Source organism: Haliotis asinina, chromosome 10 (assembly GCF_037392515.1).
Source record: "Haliotis asinina isolate JCU_RB_2024 chromosome 10, JCU_Hal_asi_v2, whole genome shotgun sequence".
Lineage (NCBI taxonomy): Eukaryota > Metazoa > Mollusca > Gastropoda > Lepetellida > Haliotidae > Haliotis > Haliotis asinina.
This window is the reverse complement of record NC_090289.1, coordinates 7,461,097-7,482,919: the sequence shown is the minus strand read 5'-3', so window position 1 is coordinate 7,482,919 and position 21,823 is coordinate 7,461,097. Positions and strand designations below refer to the sequence as shown.

The following is a 21,823-nucleotide window of genomic DNA, read 5'->3' as shown; positions in this document are numbered from 1 at the left end:
AAGACTTATCATCATGTATGTGAGTACCCATGGTTGGAAAATCTCAGTGTTCTGCTAGCAGACATGCTTTATGAAATAATATGCATTAAAGCAAGCACAAAGTCCTGATATATTCAGTATATACTCGTGAAAGTAGTAATAGGTATTCTCGTTTATATGCATTGCCAACGCAGTGATGCACCACTGGTCATCATCGGTGGCGCCTCATTGGGATTTTGACCATCCCCATATCATATCTTTCTTGCAACAAAAGGAGCAGCATCCAAACAGGAGGCAGTACCTCCAATGATTTAAAACATCTTTACTAAATGGGTGGCCGTGTTCTGACACATGGGTGTCACACGATGTTGGTGAAGGTAAAATTCACAATGTACACATTATACATGTCCACCAATGAAGTTCAGACTAAAGCTGGTTGGTTGTGTAACACCGCACATTGCAGTACTTGAGCTGTATTGCGGCGGTAATAATCCAGTCTGGACAAGACAACTGAGTGATCAGCAGCATGATCATCGAGCTTCGCAATTGGGATACGTTGACATGCCCGAGAGCCTGATCACCCGATCCCGTTAGTCGCTTCATACGACAAACATGGGCAACTGAAGATCATTTCTAGCCCGGATCTTCACGGGTGTCAAACAAAGGAACAAGTGCTTGCTCGATCACTTCGCGTATAACGTCCCAAATGTGTTGAAGTTACATTTCATCCCATGGATCTTTGGTATTTGTGAACAGAAGGCAGTGAAAGATCTGTTGGACATTGACACCTGCAGCGAATCAATTCACATCGTGATTAGTCATAGTCATCACCAACTTGAAAGACCGACCTAAACATATAGGTTTCAGCATGCATGCATGCATCCATCCATCCATCCATCCATCCATCCATACATACATCCATCCATCCATCCATCCATCCATCCATCCATCCATCCATCCATCCATACATACATACATACATACATCCATCCATCCATCCATCCATCCATACATCCATCCATCCATCCATCCATCCATCCATCCATCCATCCATCCATCCATACATACATACATACATACATCCATACATACATACATACATACATACATACATGGCTATGCGCCATATCAGACCGTCAACAATATGTATGACTGCCAGAGGAGAGTAGCTCGAAGGCATTTATTGATATATTTACTGTTACTGCAAGCCAGTTGTTCCAAAGATTATCCAATGATGCCAGATCCTGCACTACCAGAGCCCCTGAAAATTAGACGAAGATGTATAGCATTCTTTCATAGCCAACAAAGACCTTCACTCAAATGCTGATTTGAAAACATTTTGTCTGCAGTACTAAGAAGCACCACAGAAACAGTCAAACACAATTTCAGTGCTATCCTAACAGTTTCAGTTAGTACCGATTACTAAAACCGATCTCACTCGTAAACATCGGTGAACTGGGCGTAATGCAGTGAGCTGTTTCTTTTATAATATCCCCCCCAAAAAAATAGAATTACCTCAACCAACAGCCATAATTTAACTCACGGTATTTGGCACAGGAACATCTGATTAGTTTCGCATGGAGCGTCGTTCCACATGAAGTTATGATATGTAAAGAGAGCCAAACAGTCTTCGTCCTCCACGGAGCTAGGCTCTCCTGGGACCCAGTGTGTGTAGGTAACAGGGTCACCAGATTGGGACCACGTGAACTTGCCTTCAACCACGAGGTCACTTCCACCGATCCAGACATCCAGTGTGTTTATCGAGGCTGTCACAAACAGGAATGCATATTAATAATGCTGTGTGAGTGAGTTTAGTTTTACGCTGCATTCAGCACTGTTCCAGCTGTATGGTGGCTGTCTGTAAATAACTGGGTGACGAACAGCGCGAGCAGAGATGTACACATTTGGGATCCGATGACATGAATCAACCAAGTCAGCGAACCTGACCACCCGATCCCGTTAGTCACCTCTTACGACAAGCATGGGTTACAAAAGATCAATTCTAACCTGGATCTTCACAGTTCTTGCTTAAAATGTGACATGTTATAAGAAGGTATCATATACAGTCGGGGAGGACACACTACGCCTTCAAATGGATGTTTTGTGGTAAATAGATGAAAGCAGTATCAGTCAGCAGGCAGATTACACAATGAAAAACAAAAGCCATTTACGGAGATGAGTATGCATTGCTTCAACTGTATTACCACGTCAATACTTTTTGTGACATAGTAAAGGGCAGCGGGGTAGTTGAGTGGTTAAAGCGCTCGCTCTCTAAGCCGAACACCTGGATTCTATTCCCCACACGGGTACAATGAGTTCAGTCTGGTGTCCTCTGCCGGGATATGTTTGGGAATTGCTAATAGCGGTTTAAAAACAAACTCCCCGACTGTTGCATAGTAATTTGGTTTAAACGCTACATCATTATATACGTTCTTTGTAACCTTTGTAAACACTTTTAAAGACAACAAAAAGACACCATTAAAAAATACATTATTATGAGCAGTAGAAGGTACTAAGGTTGTGTATTACGATCCTTTGTAAAAAAGCACAATAAGTTTCGACTTACACTTAAACGGTGCCAGGTAAGATTCCAAAAACTGTTGTTGCGATGGTGTGGAGATTTCGGCTAGTTTTGCACCAAACGCTTCGCAGAATATCTAAAAAAACCAGAAATTCACTCATACCTTTACAGGAATAATGTTAACTTGAGTGGCAATTTGAATACAAAATGTCAGTCTCAAATCGGAACCAACAATGCAGTAAATCATGACCTTGGTATGAAAGTGAAGTGAAAGGGCATAAAGCCTCAACCAAGGAACGATTATAGAGTTTCCATGTATGCGATAAGTGAGGTTTATTTCATAACGATAATTTACACAGATCATATCCTCTGTAAATGATTGATCTTGCTCACTAATCCAAACTACCAATATGCTTATACACATTCATACATACATATTCTTTTTTGGTTTGCTCTGAAAAGAATGTTGACGGCTATGCTATGACTACCTGGCCTGCTATGTGGTGAGTACCATCTTGGGCTCTTGAGACAACTCTTGTACTTGTTGCGCCTCAAATATCATATCGTGTCATACAGAGCATTTGTAAAAGAAATAATTAAATCATTTTCATGATCTCTAAGTTCTCGTAAGCCTAAGATCTCGTAACTTTTCTCGTATCATTCGTACTTCCTATAGCTTAAGGCTTCAATGGAAGGTACGAATACTATGATAAAAGTCACGAGATCTTAGGTTTACGAGAACGGTACGAGACATTAGGCTTACGAGAGCTTTGTGAAACGGGGCCGTGTTCCTGGTGATGTGTGTGCGACCCCGTGTTTATTCCACATAGCTCCACATTGTCATGTGATATGTACCACTGTGTAGCAATTACCATTATGTCAAATTCTTCAACTTCTATGTCATTTCTTGCTGAATGAAGCAAATATGAATTTGACATGTGGACATTGATATGTGTACAAAATGAGTAAAAGGAGCAACATCATACAATTAATTTTGACCTATTTTCATTGTATGTTAGATAATACAAACGAAATCAAATTATGTATCGAGCACTATAACCCAGACTTTCACCGTAATGTCGCCTTTTAGTTGAAAGTGAAAACATAGATCTTTATGTTTGTCTTGTTACAAATGTCACTTATTTGCTGAAGTATTAACGAAAATATCTCTTCGTGGTTCACAGAACAACTACTGTGCAGGAAGACTGTACAGAGAAGGGTGAGCGTTAGATAACAGCAACCTTCACGCCAGAGGTATAGTGCTGAGCCCAGATTTTCTAAGAATTCTTAGCGCTAACATAGTCATAAGTTAATGTTAATGTAAGACACTGTCAGCATGCTTGATAAACGTTTATTCGTTAATAATTCATGTGATTGTCAACGGTCATCGCAAAGAAAAGTCATTTAATTCAATAAATTGATTTAAAATTGGTGTAACAAACAGCTAATTTTGAATTTTGAAGTACCGCTCTCCAGTAATAATGATTCCTCGGTTTTGGATCACCGGTTTACCGGATTTTAAATGGATTTTACATATTTACGACGCATAAAAGTTTCTTAAAAAACAAACCATAACTTCTTCCTAATATAAAGAGAGTCATGAAACCACTCCTTTTGTTGAATCTGGAAAAAGGTAAGTAAATCTCAACACGGTACGTATGTACACGCGATTCCCATTGCTGCAAGTGAAAACGTAATAAAATATAAATTTGATGGTGAGGGTGAGGGAGGCATTGCTCTATATCATGGTTTCCAAGACACTTATTTGCAGTGGCGCAACTGATGTTTTTCACTTTGTAGGCGGGCAAACCGATAGGGACATGTGGGCGTTTGAGGATTGATCCGGAATATGCTCCATCTGCTATCGTCAACAGGTACGATACATGCTAGCTGGTCAATAGTTTACGCAGCTGTTACACACCGTGTGGACAAGAACACGCTGATGTCAGATAGAATCACGCCCACCGAGTCTGTGATCGCTTTGAAGAAGTTGTCTGGCGAAAGTCCAAAGGATGTTATTTGGGGTAATACTAATGTATTTGTTATAGGTTTGTTTTTTTCAACGGCCCACTTCTTACAATAAATTAAATATTAATATATTGAATAGATTTGTCTTTTCCTTTCGTATTTTATTATCCTTTTGACTTGTTTCATGTGTTTCTAACAGCCTTCGGGGTTTCGTGATACTTTCGGAGTGTTCCTTCACGTTACATACTGAACAGATGCGTAAGGTATAGCACGTGGAATGTACTTAAACAGATGTGTTGTGTACTTTGTGCCATTACTGAGTAATCACGATCTACGCAGTGGGTTTAGTCATAACTTCCGCACACCGAAATGGCGTTCGCAGTAAAAATGCAATCGATTAATGGCGCGTTAATCACAGGTAGTAACGCGTGAATCACAGGTAGTGATTGAAAGTGATATTGGACAACGGCATTACCGTACTATCTACGTGATGATACGCAATTCCGTTTCATCATTTAGTTGACATTAACATACCTCCAATACATTACTTCACAAAAATAAGAACGCATTTCTTTCTCAGTCCGGATCTGTAGTAAAGTTTTAATAACGGTGTCAGCCTAAGAATATCACTCGGACAGGTGCAATCGTTTTGTTACTGCAGCAGGGTGAAAAATGGGTATATATTGTTCCTACATGAATGTACACTGATACATCAGTGAAATAGCACAATTACCCCAATGTTGGGACAATGCTGTAAGTTATTCACTTTTCACAAGGGGGACAGGAGTTGATGTACCCAAACATCGAGGGTCCATCAACCCATAGCCCCGCGGGACCAGTGAACAACGATTTTATCTTACCGAACACCTCTGTGTTAGTTCTACATTGCAGATATCGTCTTGTAGCTATCGCTAGGTTTTGCAGAGAAAAAGAAACAGGTTTGGAGTTATTTCCCTTCCATCGATTTGCATTCGTAAAACATCAGTAATGCCTGTATATAATATATATATGATTCAATGCCATTCGAGATGAAAAATGCTATTGCCACGAAGTATCAAATGAGTGCGGCGTTGCCAGCGAGGTACACAAACATGTTACTAACTTGCAAGCGGGGTACATTGAAAATAATGGAAGTGCGCTCAGCCAATCAGAAAACGACATCCATGTGAGACTTAAAACACATGACATGAATTGGGCCAGAACGATACAGTAAGGAAAAGCATCTAAGTGCACAGAGAGATTATCTGAATTTAAATTTAGCTTCACTTCAGATCAGTTTGGGGAATGGAGCTGTGTAAAATTATTACGTTCTCAATTGTTGCGACAGCACTGTAGCAATTACGATTGTTCCAATACTTCTCTTGCGTGTGGACTTTCCTACTCGGTCACTTTAATCGGTGGGAAATGTCTCTATATTTGTTGATGCTACGTTTTATCGCTATTGGCAGACTTACGATCGCCTCCGGCCAAGTTGTTGGTATCAGGAAGACTTTGTAGCACGAGTCGTCATGGCGGACAAAACCATTGGGACATATAGCTGAAGCTAATGTGATAGAAAACATTTCTCATTTCACATAAAACCAATGAAATAAAGGCGGTTATTTCTATGATAAAGAAACGACATTGAACTGAATTACTTCTGTTAACTTGACGGCCTATCTGTCTTGAATAAAACAGACAAAACCATCATGAGAAAACATATCGATTATTTCAGTTTTAAATAGACTAAGTGAAATTTCGTAACTGTCGGAAGGCGTGACGCGGTGATTTTACAAATGCAGAATGGTTGAGAAATACTCTTCGTTTCATGATGTTTTTGTGGAAGATTGTGATGAAGATGTTAAGTAGGCAAAGATGACATAAAGTGACAGATACTAGTACATAACATCAGTGGTGATAGATTTTTGGACAGAATGAGCCAAATTATTTAATCAAATAGTCAGGCAGGTATTTTCACGGCAAGATGTCGGGTCACCTGAGTTAGTAAGGCAGTTGGTTTAACGCCACTCTCAACAGTGGGAGAAGAAAGCCTGAAACAAAGGCGGAAGCAGTGCTGACCCAATTAGAAACATGAGCAGGACCAACTTGGATTCGAACTCATGATCTGGGGTTTCTGGCATGCCCAAAGGACACAACTGTGCACTGTGTCACAGACGACTGGGCCAACCGTGCCCCGTCCATCTTCGTGTGATAAACATGAGCACATACACAATGACACACACGACAGGCATTTACTACCGTTCCTCTGTTATCCCCTAAAGATACAAGCATACAGGGGCAGGCAAATGCGTACGCACACGCACACGCACACGCACACGCACACGCACAAGAGCAAATGCACAGCACCAGAAACACACAGTAAGCATACGCAAAGACGTTGATAACAGGCACCCACACACACATCTTTTGCCCCTGTAATTCACCAGAAGGGGTACGCACGCACGCACGCGCACACACACAGACATTACACACACGCGCACGCTCGCACGCACGCACATACATACATAAATACATACACACACACACACACATACATACATACATACATACATACATACATACATACATACATACATACATCCCGTAAACAATAATGTTTGGGTTTTTTTCGATCGATCGGTTTGTGGGTAAAGGTGTGTAGGTGATTTAATACACAACAGATGTTGATATATACCCTGCAAAAAAGAGAAAGAAACGCATAAGCTGTTTTCAGATAGATACTTTATGTATACCCTGAAAAGTAAGTTCCGAAACGTCATTTTTAATATACGATTAGGAAAAATGGGAGATATATCAATCAACGTTGAGGTGATAATAATGAATGTTTTGAGAGTGAATCACCACTTGCCCTCCCTTATGAACGTAGTTGTTTTTTATACAGTAATCGCTTTTGAAAGCCGATTGGTGCATGACGTGCAATTTGCATGTGTGCCTCTTTTCAAACAAAACAAACTTGACTAGAAACAGTGTGATGCATGATAATTGTCTAAATTAAGGGTCTACGGTCTTCCAGAAAACCGTCAAAATCAAGAAAGACACCCCTGCACGTGTATGGGGGCTACTGCGTTGTGCACGTGCATTTCATGCGTCGTGTTTACGGATTCTGATAAAGAAAAATGGTGGTGCGTTCATAAGATGTCTATCCTTGAAACGGTTGTTCACGCTTATTCAAACTGGAAGTTCAGGTTCCCCGTCTATAGTCTCGATAGTATATTATATAAGTAATCAACAGAGCATATTAAATTGTCGAAATTCATCCGAGGTTCATCATGGCACTCATGAAAGAAGGTGATCTGTTCTCAATATCTTGCATGACTATTACGTATTAAGATTATTAAGATTATGAATTGGGACTGTTCATCCTGTATCCTTACTATAAATGGCAGTTCATGGTTCTTTTGACCGTCGCCAGTCCTGCCATGTGAAGTCGGTCTTTGTCGTGTTGAAAAATGACCTCTTGCTTTTTGAGTAGTTCGAAGGACGTGTGACCGAAGAATGTAATATGTATAACGGTATACTGAATTCTTGCAATGGTGAAAAGTGATATGTGAGGAGCATGCCTACGGCTGGTACCGCCTGTCTGCAGGCGGCCGATGACGTTATTGCGTTCAGTTTCTGTCAGTCGTGGCATGTTTTCACTTGCTGTACAACTATGGTGACAGACAAATAAAACCCCATCGTTATCGAAGAACACTTTACACAATTCATGCTTCACGTTCATTCTGGGGTGGTGTGTTTGGTCCCGACGTTCCCACGTGGTATTTGTGTGTCTCCTGCTCTTTCGGTATGTTTTGCCATATATATTCTACTCGCATATTCTACTCCAATGAATGGAGACGGGTGAAATTCACGGGTGAAATTCAAACAAGAAGACTTGTAATAAATAACAGACAGCGATTTTTTAAACGACCGCAAATTCATCCCATCGGAAGAATGCATGAACTCGTGGCACTACTTCCTTCCATGATCATGAAAAGGATTACCTGCAAATGAAGGAAGGATTAGAGTCGTCTTGTTATCCCATGTACATGATACTAAGCATTAACTACCATTCCCACATGAACTGTAGCCTTTGGTGTCCCTGGGCACGAATAATGGGCTACTGTATGAGGTCTGGGCTGTTGTAATAATTCGCAAATCTAAGGAGAATATATATGGATCACAAATACTCTATTTTCAGTCACGGTAGTTCATAATCCTTTCTGGTATCGTTAAATAATTAAACCGTTAAAAGTTTCCTACCATGTATGATCTGGTGAACGCAGGTCAATGAGGAAACATTAACCCAAGATGAATAACCCTTATACATTTTGCTCAGTGTTCAATTGATCTGTTTGTCAAACCCAGCCCATTCAACGGGCGCCCAACTCGCGTGCAACACATTGAACATCAGCAGCACATGCGTTTTAGGCGAGTTATTGACTCGTGTAGGGAAATAATTGTCCACGTGCACTCGAAAAGACACATGCATGACACATTCTTACACTGGAGGTACTTTTCTCCCCGTAATCTCTCGAAAGCGACGCATAGGGAGACGGAGACACTCACATAAACATACGAACAACAGCACTCACGCATCCTTGCACACAACATGGACGAAGCGGTCGTTAATGCACATACACACCGGTGTACGAACACACGCTAATACACACACAGTGGACCAATATACGCTAACACACCCACCCACCCACCCACCCACCCCACCCCCAAGTGGACGAACACACTCATCCACACATAGTGGCCAAACACATACTAATACACATACAGTGGACGAACAGACACTAATACACACTCGCATCGTAGTGACAGAGAGTGAACGAACACGCACTAATGCACACAAAGTGGCCAAATACACACTAATACACACCCAATGGACGAACGCACACTAATACACACAGTGAACGAGTACACGCTAATACACATACAGTGGACGAACATACACTAATACACACTCGCACCACAGTAACATAGACTGGACGAACACACGCTGCTACACACTAGCACACACCCAGTGGACGGATACACACTAACATCACAAAGTGGCCAAACACACACTAATACACACACAGTGGGCGAATACTCGCTGAAACACACACCCCCAGTGGACGAACACACACTAATACACACTCGCATTATAGTAACACCCAGTGGACGACCACACGCTGCTACACACTAACACACACACAGTGGACGAAGACACACTAACACACACCCAGTGGACGAAGACACACTAACATACACCCAGTGGACGGATACACACTAACACACACCCAGTGGACGAATACACACTAACACACACCCAGTGGACGGATACACACTAACACACACCCAGTGGACGAAGACACACTAACACACACCCAGTGGACGGATGCACACTAACACACATCCAGTGGACGAAGACACACTAACATACACCCAGTGGACGGATACACACTAACACACACCCAGTGGATGGATACACACTAACACACACCCAGTGGACGGATACACACTAACACACACCCAGTGGACGAAGACACACTAACATACACCCAGTGGATGGATACACACTAACACACACCCAGTGGACGAAGACACACTAACACACACCCAGTGGACGAAGACACACTAACACACACCCAGTGGACGAAGACACGCTAAAACGCACTCGCAACATTCTAACACACAATGTACTAACACACGTTAAAACACACACACACACACAGTGGTCGAACCATACATAGTCACATACACGGAGGTCTAATACACTCTCGAACCATATTCATTCACACACAGTGGATGAAACCGTTGCTAGCAGACACACACACGTGCACGCCACAACACACATACAGAGACAGTGAACCAACGCGTTTCACACATACACGCGCGCGCGCACGCACGCACGCACGCACGCACGCATGCATGAACACAACAGAACACACATATACACGGACGTTAAAATGCACCAAGATACGCATCCAAATGCAAACGAACACCAAATGTTATGTGACGTCAAACCAGTGACTGAGATGGTGGCTAGACCTGGTTAGAAAGAACCACAAGCCAAGATTATGTTGTTGAAAAATGCGAACCCGGGGTAAATGTGCACGGCACCTATGATACTTACCTGTGGCAGCTAAAACGGCCAACCAAGCCATATGGTGTAGAAATACTGGACGTGTGGTCGCCATTTTGTCAGTACAATGGGAACACGTCAGCTGCACCACAGGCGGGTCATGAGTCCTACATGAACTTGTCCAATAACTTGTTTTAAAAGCGAGACACTATCAGAATGGGAAAGGTGACTAAAATGGAAAAGGTAATTTAGTTCTATGTGCATTTTATGAATGCTTCAAACGTATATGAACGGAACTATATCTGGCTTTGAAGGTACACTTTGGCAACTGGTTGTTTCTTTCGTTATTGTTGTTTACGACAAGTCGGATGTTATCCCAGAATTTTTGACTGGGTTGCGATGCCTGCTGCGCCACCCACAAGTCTATATGGTGGTATAAGTGCGTATCTTTACGCATTAATATACCCATCTGGATTATTATGAGAACAAGTCAAAACATTTTGAAGCATCACTGAAATTTCTTAACTGAATCGCGGCACTTCTCTCACCCAAGGGCCGACGTCCAGTCCAGACACCACATCTACGCACACGTACTACGAAGAATGTAATACAGTTGCCGCATCAGTCACACTTCAAGGTCACACACGAGAAATGCTCAGGTAATTTGACAAAAAAAGGTGTTTTAGGCCGGTTATAAATTCATTAACATGACATTCCTACATGGTTAAATATCTTTGCCCAAAACACAGAAGTGGGATCCAAATTAGATCAGTCATTGTACAGTCCACGTATTTGAAAATGCTTGCACTGCTTGGATGCTTCATCTCATGGCTCACAGCAGGTAAGGAGAACAAGGTGGCAATGTTAGACTATCGGACTGAACCCTAGACCAGTGCCTCACATCTCACCCGAGAAAAAAGCGGTTGGGTTTTGTTTTCTTGGGTGTATTTTCTTGTTATAACCTGTGCATACGTACACTTTATGTACATACATATGATCATGGAAGGAAGTGGTGCTTTGTTGTAAGAGGGGTGAAATTACCAGAACGCGCAGGAAGATAAGGGACATAACTCTTCCCAGACTAAATGGTTTCTTCATCGCAAGCGCTTCGTTGACGCATAGTTCGGCAAATGCTTTCAATGAAGCACGTCAAAGGGTCAAAGAGTTAAGCAGTTACTCTGTTCATTAGAAACCTACCAAATTTAACATTTTTTCATAAGTAGATTTTTATGATGTAGAAAGTCAAGCGCGATATACAGAATGCCTTGATGTCCGCAATACTTTCCTTGCGTTTATAAAATCACTGTGACAAGTAAAGATAACAAGAAAACTGAATAGGATGGAAAGATTTCTAACTTGATATTAAAAGAAGCAAGCACATTAGCATTTGTCTCATTGTCTCAAACATGTGCACGGATAACATGACATTTCAGACGCCGTTTATTCGGAAACGCCACCTCTATGACATCTGCTCGCAACAGTCAAATACAAAATAGCATCACTACATTGGTTCTAACAACGGCTGATCAAAGAAACAAGATTTTGGTGGTATATTTGTTGGATCCATCAATAAATCTTTGTTTGTACACTTGGTATTGCTATAAAATTAGTTTTGTTAGTAATGTTAACCATTATTATTAGATTACAGTTTGCTAAAGAATACTTGGGAGGTTGCCTGGTACAATAATGCCAATATTTTATACTTTTTAGATAACATGCTATTTTATTCGAGTTTGAGTGCGACGATTTGATACAATTTTTGTACCATGGTCAAGTAAGAATGTGACGTTAATTTGAAATTATGTACATACACAGCATGCTGTCAGACAGTGAATTCACCTATAACCAGACACTGTATATCACATCGGTAAATGGGAGTACGGGTCAATGACGTTTCGCTGTAGTTTAATCTGATATCCGAAAAGATATGTCCAGAATGTGTGTTGAAACACAGGTTTAACTTTATCTTAGGACGAGGTGACGTTAAAACAATTAGTGAGTGAGATTAGTTTTAGCAATATTCCACAAATATCACAGCAGGGAACAGCAGAAATGGACAACTCATTTTGTACCTCTGTGGGTCATCGGCCGAATGATTAAATCACTACCCGACCGCCCTATAAAGGCATTACATAAAATGTTGAAACTGATCAAAAGAAGCGTCTATACTTGGAAGCTTTAACAGCGAACTTTGGAAGTAGGATTAAGTTTACATGTTTAATGCTCTGTCGACCTAGTTCTCAGTTTGAGACGTTCAGGAAAAAGGTGGCTGCTGATTAAATAAACGAAATGTTACACTATTTATCACAAACCGGCCCACTCCTTACTCCGGTGGCATGTTGTACACGTTACCAGAAATATCACCCTGCTATTTAACTTTATGCAGCATACGAAACTAATTTCATCTAATTACTGTCGCATCTCACGACATGGCTCAGTTGTATTGCTGAGTAAAGGAATAACTGCACCTAAATGCGTGGTCCGTGTGTGGATCATTAACGAAATTTCCGTTTACTTTTACTTCTTTCACGCCTTTGACAGGGACTCTGGTATTATATGTGTTCATGTTGACACGAGGTAAATCCTAGTTCAGCTAGCTTCCACGCTTTCTACTAAAGGTTGGCTGATCGAGTTTTGACTATTGGTAACACCCGCACCCTCACTCTACACATACAGTCCTTAACGTCATCTTTATTCACACCCTTTCTCGCCTCTTGAGTCGGCACCCATACAACCACCATTGTCACCTCACCGTCACCCCCACCCTTTCCTACACTCTCATAGCACCCGCCTCTTTACCTTTACAACTTCCATCGTCACCCATCATTGTCACCATACCACCATTGTCACCATTGTCATCATACCCAACACTCTCGTCGGCACCTGTATCGACTTCCTTACAACCACCACTGTCACATCACTGTCACCCTCACCCTTACAACCTCTCTCATCGGTACCCTTACAACCACCACTGCCCGCCTCCTCTAGCCAGAACTGTTACCCTTACCCTTACCTTCGCATGTCCACCCGTATTTACATTCTCATCTTCTCCCACACCCGCACCCTAACCGCCTACTCTCCAGCACGCCTTTATCTTACGGGTTTTTTTTCACTCTCATACTATTAGGAGGCGTTTGACAGTTGTGTTTAGTTTCGAATTCTTTTGGACAAATATGTCGCCATATTGTGAAAGTACATATTGTTCACATTGTCTCTTTGTCGCGTAAATTTCTTGTTTCTGAATGTGTTTTCCTGCAAACAAAACCTCTGTCAGTGAGTCGTTGCGCTCATATGCAACATATTGCACAGACCAGCGATCAACCGTATGCATATCGATCTGCGCAATTGAGAACTGATGACATGTGTCAACCAAGTCAGCCTGACAGCTCAATCCTGTTAGTAGCTTCTTACTACAAGCACAATCGCCTTTTGTGGCAAGCATGGGTTGTTGAAGGCCTTCACGGGTTTTGGACTTTCAAATAGAAAGTACCAAGCTAATGTTAGTTACACTCTATAATAATAAAAGGTTTTATTGTATGTATTTGTTGTCAGGATGTAAAATCACAGGTTTGGTGACCATAGCTTGTGTATGTCTAGTTTCTATGAAAAGTCTGACCTTACTGTACAAGTAGCATTTCTGAAAATGCATATGTCAACACTATATATAACCTTAGATATGGTAAGACTTGTTATGTTACTCCTTCTACACGGTATTGCAGTGTAATTCAGTTTGGCAACGTCATGTTTGATCATTCGAACACTTTACTGTAATGTGACACGGGCATCTCAGGCCCATCAGGGCAAGGTCCCACTCCCGATGCCATATTCATGTATATTTGTTTTCATACACCGGTCGATCCAGCTGGGAGCGCCTATACCGTGTCACGGTGTTTGTTTGGGCATGTGTACGTACAGCCCGATTGTTTCCTTCGAACGAAATCGGTGGGTTCCCGTGTGTTATGTCACGTTAAGTGTGAGTGACTGTGGTTTTGCGCACCTGTTCGCAATATTCCTGTCATCTCAAGACATCATCCTTTGCCTCCACACATCTCTGAAGATCCAAATGGTGCGTCGTTTCGGACCAGACCTTTCTGACACGTACCCATGTACAATGGTTGATAAGTGTTATTGTTGAGGGGTCATGCAGGTAATAATAAAATTAACATCGCATTTTCAGTTGCACTTAAATGAACCATGCATTGCATATGTTCTAAACCACTGTTTAGGTTCACATCAGGCATTAAGCCTGCGAGATGTGGACATAAACAACAAGTGTTTTAGGTGCTAATCACATACTCAACCTAATCGGATGTACCGAGGTAAATGTTGACGTTAGACACCTATGTGACCCTGAAACAACGCCAAGTATAGTATTTGTTATGATGGCTCATCCCAAGTATGCCGTATGTGAATGTGGGTGCGAATATATTTCTACATACATGTGTGTGAGAACCCCACCCAAGTCACAACCATCAAGGTTTTAGTTGCCAAACACGTAGACACTCTGGATCATCCAGCCTTCACCTATTACACAAATATGGACGTTCCAAATTCCAACAGCTCCAGCATTTAGTTTTATTCCAGCTATATGGCGACAGTCTGTAGATAATCAAGTCTGGACCAGACAATCCAGTGACCAACAACATGAGCATCGATCTGCGCAATTGGGAACCGATGACATGCCGTCAACCAAGCCAGCGAGTCTGACCACCCGATCCCGTTGGTCGCCTCTTACCACAAGCATAGTCGCCTTTTATGGCAAGCATGGGTTGCTGAAGGTCTATTCTACCCCGGACCTTCACGGGTATGCTCCTTTACTAGCCTCATGGACCTTCCTTTAACAGTTATAGAAGTATCTGTTGTCTTGTAGACCTATGAGCCTAGCTTCACATATTGTAGATATGAGTGAGTGATTTAAGTTTTACGCCGTTACTACCAATATTCCAACAATATCACGGTGGGGGGATACCAAAAACGGGCTTCATACATTGTATCCAAATGGGGAATCGAACCCGGGCCTTCGTCGTGACGAACGATATGTGCCGTCCTTCACATATTGTGGGCCTTCCTCCATCTATCATACATATGTGGACCTTGTTTCAAAGATGGCAGATGAAACCTTTTTTCACCTATCTTAGAAGTATGGCCTTCCGTTTCGACATATGGTTATCCGTTACAGATGTGAGGGCCTTGTCTCCATCTATTGTAGATATGTGGTGTTCTGTATTCTGCATAGATTGCCTTTCTCAACCATTTTGAATGCTCACTACTTTGGGCTAATTTCATTTATTTATCAGGGTTCATTTAAGAGATAGTCAGACACAATGACAGACTGTTGCAAACATACTGTACGTCCATCCACTCTGCCACTTTCACATATATTCGATACACCGTCTCTTTACATAGAATCTAGTTCAGGCTCATTTGTCTGTTTTACACTGTTGACGCTTCATTTGCCACATCCACATATCTGAGCATCTGTCCATGCTCGGGTATTATCAATAACATGTACTATAGTCTCGTCAAGATCAACGTATTTCTAACCTTATAAACTTAGTCGTTAGAAGGAGTTAGGAGTTAGATATGAGCATACAAGGAGATCGACCAATCTGGGTTAAAATAGTCAGAGAGTTCACATCCGTGATCGACACGAAGGATTTCGAATCTACATCAATCCGCATCTTCCACCAATACTCGATACATTGGTTCTCCATACGCGAGAAGAAACAAACAAAACTTTGATGGTGACAGATTATATACAAGCATCATTGGTAATGTTACAAGAACATCATACCAATCAGTATCTCGCAATACTCGACTTTTTCGTCAAATTCGGCCTTCGGGCGTCAGTGAACTTTGACAACTAATTTTGATACTCCACCTTCCCTTCTTCATATATTTTCCTATTACTTTATTTAGCTGTTGTATTCACCCGTCCGTGCATTTGTCAATTACTCAATGTATCATGTAAAGACATTCAATCTCAGGAAAAAGGAAATGGTATTCTCAAAGACGAAAAAAATTGAAAAATGCGTGGGTACAATTATAGACTCAGCGGAAATATCTCGCGTTCTTGATTATGCCATCGAAAATGTCATCTGTGCATTCATAACCTTTCCGCTGCATGAAACAATAGTGTTTCAGCGTTTGCAAGTTCACAAAACAACGACCGGGCACAAACCATATGTTATTGGTTGATGTGTTTTCTAAACAATGATTGTTAAGTTGTTCATTAGCGAGATGTTGTTACAATTGCCCAAAATCATATATCACGATTCTTTAAGTTGCTTTTTCAGTTGGAACATTTTCTCTGAATTAGAGGATGAGACGGCACATCTATAAGACTATTAGAGATGTAAATGGGAAAATAGATTCTTAATAAAAGGTAATATTTAACAAACGTTATGGATAACAAATCCTTATATTTCGTACTTACGAAATATAAGAAGTTGCTATCCAAAACGTCTGATCAATATCGTACGTCCCAACTTCTTAAAATGTTATCGAGAAGTATCGGTACATTACAAAGGTTCGCTATGGACATTGCTTTGTTTTTGCTGACTACAGATGGCCTTGAAGATAGTACTGACCATACAGGTCACGATGAAACAGTGAATTCACCCATGATTTCCACGACGGACGAGCGTGATACAGCCGTAGATATTGCTGACTAAGTACTACGAAGACTTTCAATCCCTCAAAGCTGTCATAGTTTATGCATGAATATACAAAGAAAAGTCACTCCCTCCTTTCATTAGCTTTGTCTGGTGCTTAATATACATGGTACATTTGGATACCATTTTAAAAGGAAAATTGAGTAACATCGTCATTGTACAGTGTCATTGTCATTGGTTCTTGAATTAAACGTTTTCTGGAAGCATTTTTTTCTCTCCAGAATATCGACCTGTTAGATGCTTGCTTAATGCCCACTGGATAAGAAATGAATTCTTATCATTTCACAGCACATCAATGAAAGCAGTTTAGCAACTAAAATTGCTTTATGTAAACTCTTTATGTCTTTAGATATTAAAAGGCTAAGGAGAAGATTGGTTAAAATGTCATCGTGTGTCAAGCTTTCAAACAGTTGAGCTTACGTTCATATAATTATACATTTGTATCACAGTATGGCGACTTGTGTCGCCATGTTCCCAAGGGCAGCTCTGGTGTAGCGATTACTGCCGGCGTGATACCCCAAGACGACGAGTGTGATTTATGACTATTTAGAGCACATTTTAAAGAGAAAAGCAACCCTCAGCAATATTTGAAATCTATTTTTGTCGCCGTACTGGGAATCGTGAGGTTATGTTTTTGACCTGTGATGACACGACGTGGAGGGCAGCGTCTACTGGCATCCTCACCATCTCCTACTAGTGTGCTTGCAACAGCCTCAGTAGCAGCACATGACAAACTTCAAACAACTTCACATATCACCTTCTACATCAGTGCATTTTCCTATAATCTATTATGATAAAAACATTATGGTGCTCGTGACGCCTCGATTGCTTCATCACTTGAAGTTAGTCTGATTAGTTCGCATGACATTTTGCTTATTTCTTCAAGCAGCTGAATCCGTCCGATATTTACAAGGTCGGCTACAAGTAGGGTCCATTTTCAAACTACACCATGAGCATATGAGTACAGATTGCTATAATAATATGACTTTATTGTATTACTATAAACACCATTAGGGCTCAGAGCATAAACATGGTTATATTTACGAGTCGGTTATAACCTTGTGATAAACACAATGAAAAATAGAAATTGTTGTTTTAAGATCAAGACAAAGGAGATGCATTTGCATGAATATGTTGCGTATATGGAAAATTCTTTTATGCATATCACACATTTATCAATAATTCTTAAGTGAATGGCGGCATACTAATAAAATATGCATCGAAACTAATTTGCACATCATTGTTACAATTGAGATGAGAAGACGACTTCCATCATAAATCATATACCAGTCAGTTTATGGTGCCTTCTTACCGGACGTTGTAGGTGTTGTGGGAGCATTTTGTCGTTCTTTTATACCACTTTAGGGTGTACATATCAAATAAGAAGCCCGAAGAGCGCTCCAAAGTACCTTTTCCAGATAACTCACTCATAAAATCTCTATGATATCGTAGGGTTTCAAACACGATAGTTGCTCGTCACTGACCGTATCCATTAGACTGACATCATTGTTTGGAAATGCTATTAGTATGACTTCTTTGACTATTTTTATGGATATACAACTTCTTTATTATTTGTTCTGTTATGTTTCGACGTAGATTCACTTGCTTCTGAAAGATATTAGAATCTATGTCGAAATGTCCCCTACACAGACCAAAGAAGTTGTATATCCATAAAATAGTCCTCATTCGTCATTACTGTTCACATCAAGATATAAAACAGACAAACTTTATGGATAACAGCTTCTACATTTCGTGAGTGCGACGTTTCCATGCAGATTCTTGTACCGTTGTTAGGCAGCCTTCCACATTCTATATTGTCCCTCCAACCTGTCTAAAACGCCACTCAAAGCACTATCAATAAATGTGTGACATGTAATAACATTACCTTTGTGGAATTTACATAAGTGAGTTTTTCGGAAAATGGATTTAATAGCATTTAAAAGTAACCCCCTTCTGCAAGCCTCTGATGCCCGCCACTCCTTCTATTACGACTAGGGAATCGTAAATTTAAATGGAAGAAGGATTTTCAGATCTGATTACAATCATTCCACGGGAAATAGTCTTTTCGTGTTCTCCTGTTCCTGACATTGTAGGAGACCTTGAGTATTCAATGCCTACGTCTTGGAATGCTATATTCTGCAGCTTTGCAATATTCAACTGGGGAATTGTTCCCGTAAATATCCCATGTGGGGTGGCGGCAGTGAGTAAAGTAATGTTCACTGTTAGATAGTTCTTAAAGCGTCTATAGTTTCTGGAATATCCCAAACACTTCCATCCTAACTGATAAATGCCATCATGTGCTTCACTCGTAAATTGTCGGGTTCCTGCTAATGTCGTACTACTGATCAACGTTAAATCAAAATTATCTGGAAGTCTCTGTAACGGCCGGCGTTTTATTGTGGCTGAACATAAAAAACAAAGTCAACACTTGACCTTGATATTATTGGCATGACGTGGACAAGATGAGATGTAATTCTCACCCAAAATAAGTGCAACAGATTTATTAATATGATCTCTGGTGGAAATTAAGACGCTTCGTTTTGCTTCTGCACATTTTAAGCGTGTAAATAAAAGCAAACTCAGAAAAATATAAAAAAAAGACCCGTGCTAGCATCTTAGGTTGTAGCAAAGCGTGGAGCATGGACATGTGCTTATGTGTATAACTGGCATCTGGGCATGACATGTGCAAAGCAATTGCACCCTGAGTTTCTTTTCCCCTGATAAACGCTGACCCTTTGTCTTCCAGAGATGACCGCTGATAACAACAGTACCAGGCTTCCCAACATTAACTTATCGTGAGACTGTGGTTCTTCGTTCTCTGGGTCGAGAATTTCAACGCGCGGTGACAGAGTGTCTACGGTGCCTGTACGGGCCATGCCGTTTCGCGCATTTCATGCTTTGATGTTGCGATTTCGAGTTTGTGACCACTTGACTGCGAAAACAAATGCCAAATTATGGTGTGAATATTTTTGTATTTAAACGATCGTATTCCATATATGTTATATTGTATCGGTTTATTTTGGTGTTTATTGTTTCGAAATCCTTCGCAAATCGTGTTTCGTGAACATAGGTTAAAGGGTATTAATTTCTGCCTTGTTCTAATATATGCACAGAAGAACAATAATATTTCTAATATACGTAAAAAGAGATACTAATACGATTGACACATTTTTTTCGAGGAAAAACAGGTCGCGCAAATTTTCATGAAGATATTGCATACACACATGCGCGCGTGTACGAACACACTCACCTAAACACATTGCATAAATGATAATGTAAATGAACTTTGACACTTCACATTAATATAAACTGACGGAATGGTTTCCATAGTCATGAGAAATCGTATTGTGTTTAATTGGACATCTGCCATAGCAATGTTGTTGACTGAGCATCTGTCTAGACTTTATCCTCTCTTACTTTTCCTCGTTAGGGAGCACTTGTCATTGTATCATTTTATAGGGTTATACACTTCTGAAAGACAACACACTCAGCAAGTTAAGTAACGGAGCATTGCTTTCGTATTAAACAAATATTTTTCTCTCGTTATCAGCAAAGTTAGAAACCTAATTTGCAGTTTTTTCTATGAATAGACATACACGTGATTCTAATTAAAGACTTACGTTCTCACATGTCGTATGTATTTGTATTATTTCGATCTAGGACAAGGGGGCGGGGCATATTGTAAGCAGTACATACCAGTCGATAATGTTTCCAAATTCTAAAAATTGAGCCGCTTTAACAATTTAGAAATACAGAATATCTCTCTATTGCAGGTTTCTTTGTAGTTTGACGTTTGTTTATGTGGATTTAATCGTCAAGCATTTGAAATGTTGAACATTTTGGAAATGAAGGTCAGGCAGTTCTGATACCGGGGATCATGTCTTCTCCGTTTACATTGACTTTATCTGTAACGCTCACAGTGATAACTGAGATTGCTGTAGTGGTGTCAGATTATCACAAATGGTGAAAAATTGACGACTCAGCAGATCCAATACATCTGTTTGGGAAAAATACCACACAAGGGTTAATGGCCGAACGTTTGCGTTACCTGCCAGTCAAAACGTGACAAAGTTTTTGTCTAACGTCACGAATTTGTTTGATGTTACTACCCTTTGTCAGGTTATCAAAAATTTTAGTTTGTTTTAATATGATATTTGCAATAAAGTTGCACACACAAGTTACAAAATCTGGTCTACAGCATATCCTGAAAAGAGACTTAAATGAGTCCAATATTGTGGTCCTACTTTGAAAATTGAAATTACGTGTATAACAATAATTTATAAGGTCCACTTATATGCGATGCTTAAAGAAAGATGAACGAAATCATGGAAGTAGTTGATTAACATGAAAAGAGTGGGTTATTATATAAATCACAAATTGTTTGTGAAGTATATCATGCAAGACCTTAAAGTGTATTTTTGTCTGAAACATCTGCAAGTTCGAAACTGAAATGTATCCCCTCTTTTGCTCTAGGTTTTGTGTTAAGTGGTGGTCAGAGAGAGGTCAGAGACATCCAGTGGTTGAAATTGATGAGCTCGCCAGCTGACTGCAGCAGAATCTGGCACCGGGGGCTGAACGAGGGGGGCAGGGTTACCACGCTGAGAGGAACAGTGTATGGAGCTTTGA

At 40.6% G+C, this 21,823-nt stretch overlaps 1 protein-coding gene across 1 annotated transcript; it reads right to left on the bottom strand.

The window, feature by feature from the left end:
- Positions 1-1,140: 1,140 nt before the first annotated feature.
- On the bottom strand, positions 1,141-10,659 carry LOC137298477 (perlucin-like). The gene is made up of 5 exons (XM_067830760.1): positions 10,575-10,659; positions 5,923-6,011; positions 2,546-2,636; positions 1,523-1,745; positions 1,141-1,240 (listed from the first exon to the last, which is right to left on the bottom strand). The coding sequence occupies exons 1-5, from the start codon at positions 10,636-10,638 to the stop codon at positions 1,204-1,206; spliced, it is 504 nt and encodes a 167-aa protein (XP_067686861.1). The 5' UTR covers positions 10,639-10,659; the 3' UTR covers positions 1,141-1,203.
- Positions 10,660-21,823: the final 11,164 nt, after the last annotated feature.

Bases quoted from the DNA above. Each gene is read 5' to 3' on its own strand.
- LOC137298477 (XM_067830760.1), bottom strand. From the start codon at position 10,638: ATGGCGACCACACGTCCAGTATTTCTACACCATATGGCTTGGTTGGCC. The intron at 2,637-5,922 runs GTAAGTCTGCCA...TGGTTTTTTTAG, and splicing joins CAACTTGGCCGGAGGCGATC to ATATTCTGCGAAGCGTTTGG. The intron at 1,746-2,545 runs GTAAGTCGAAAC...TGTTTGTGACAG, and splicing joins TTACCTGGCACCGTTTAAGT to CCTCGATAAACACACTGGAT.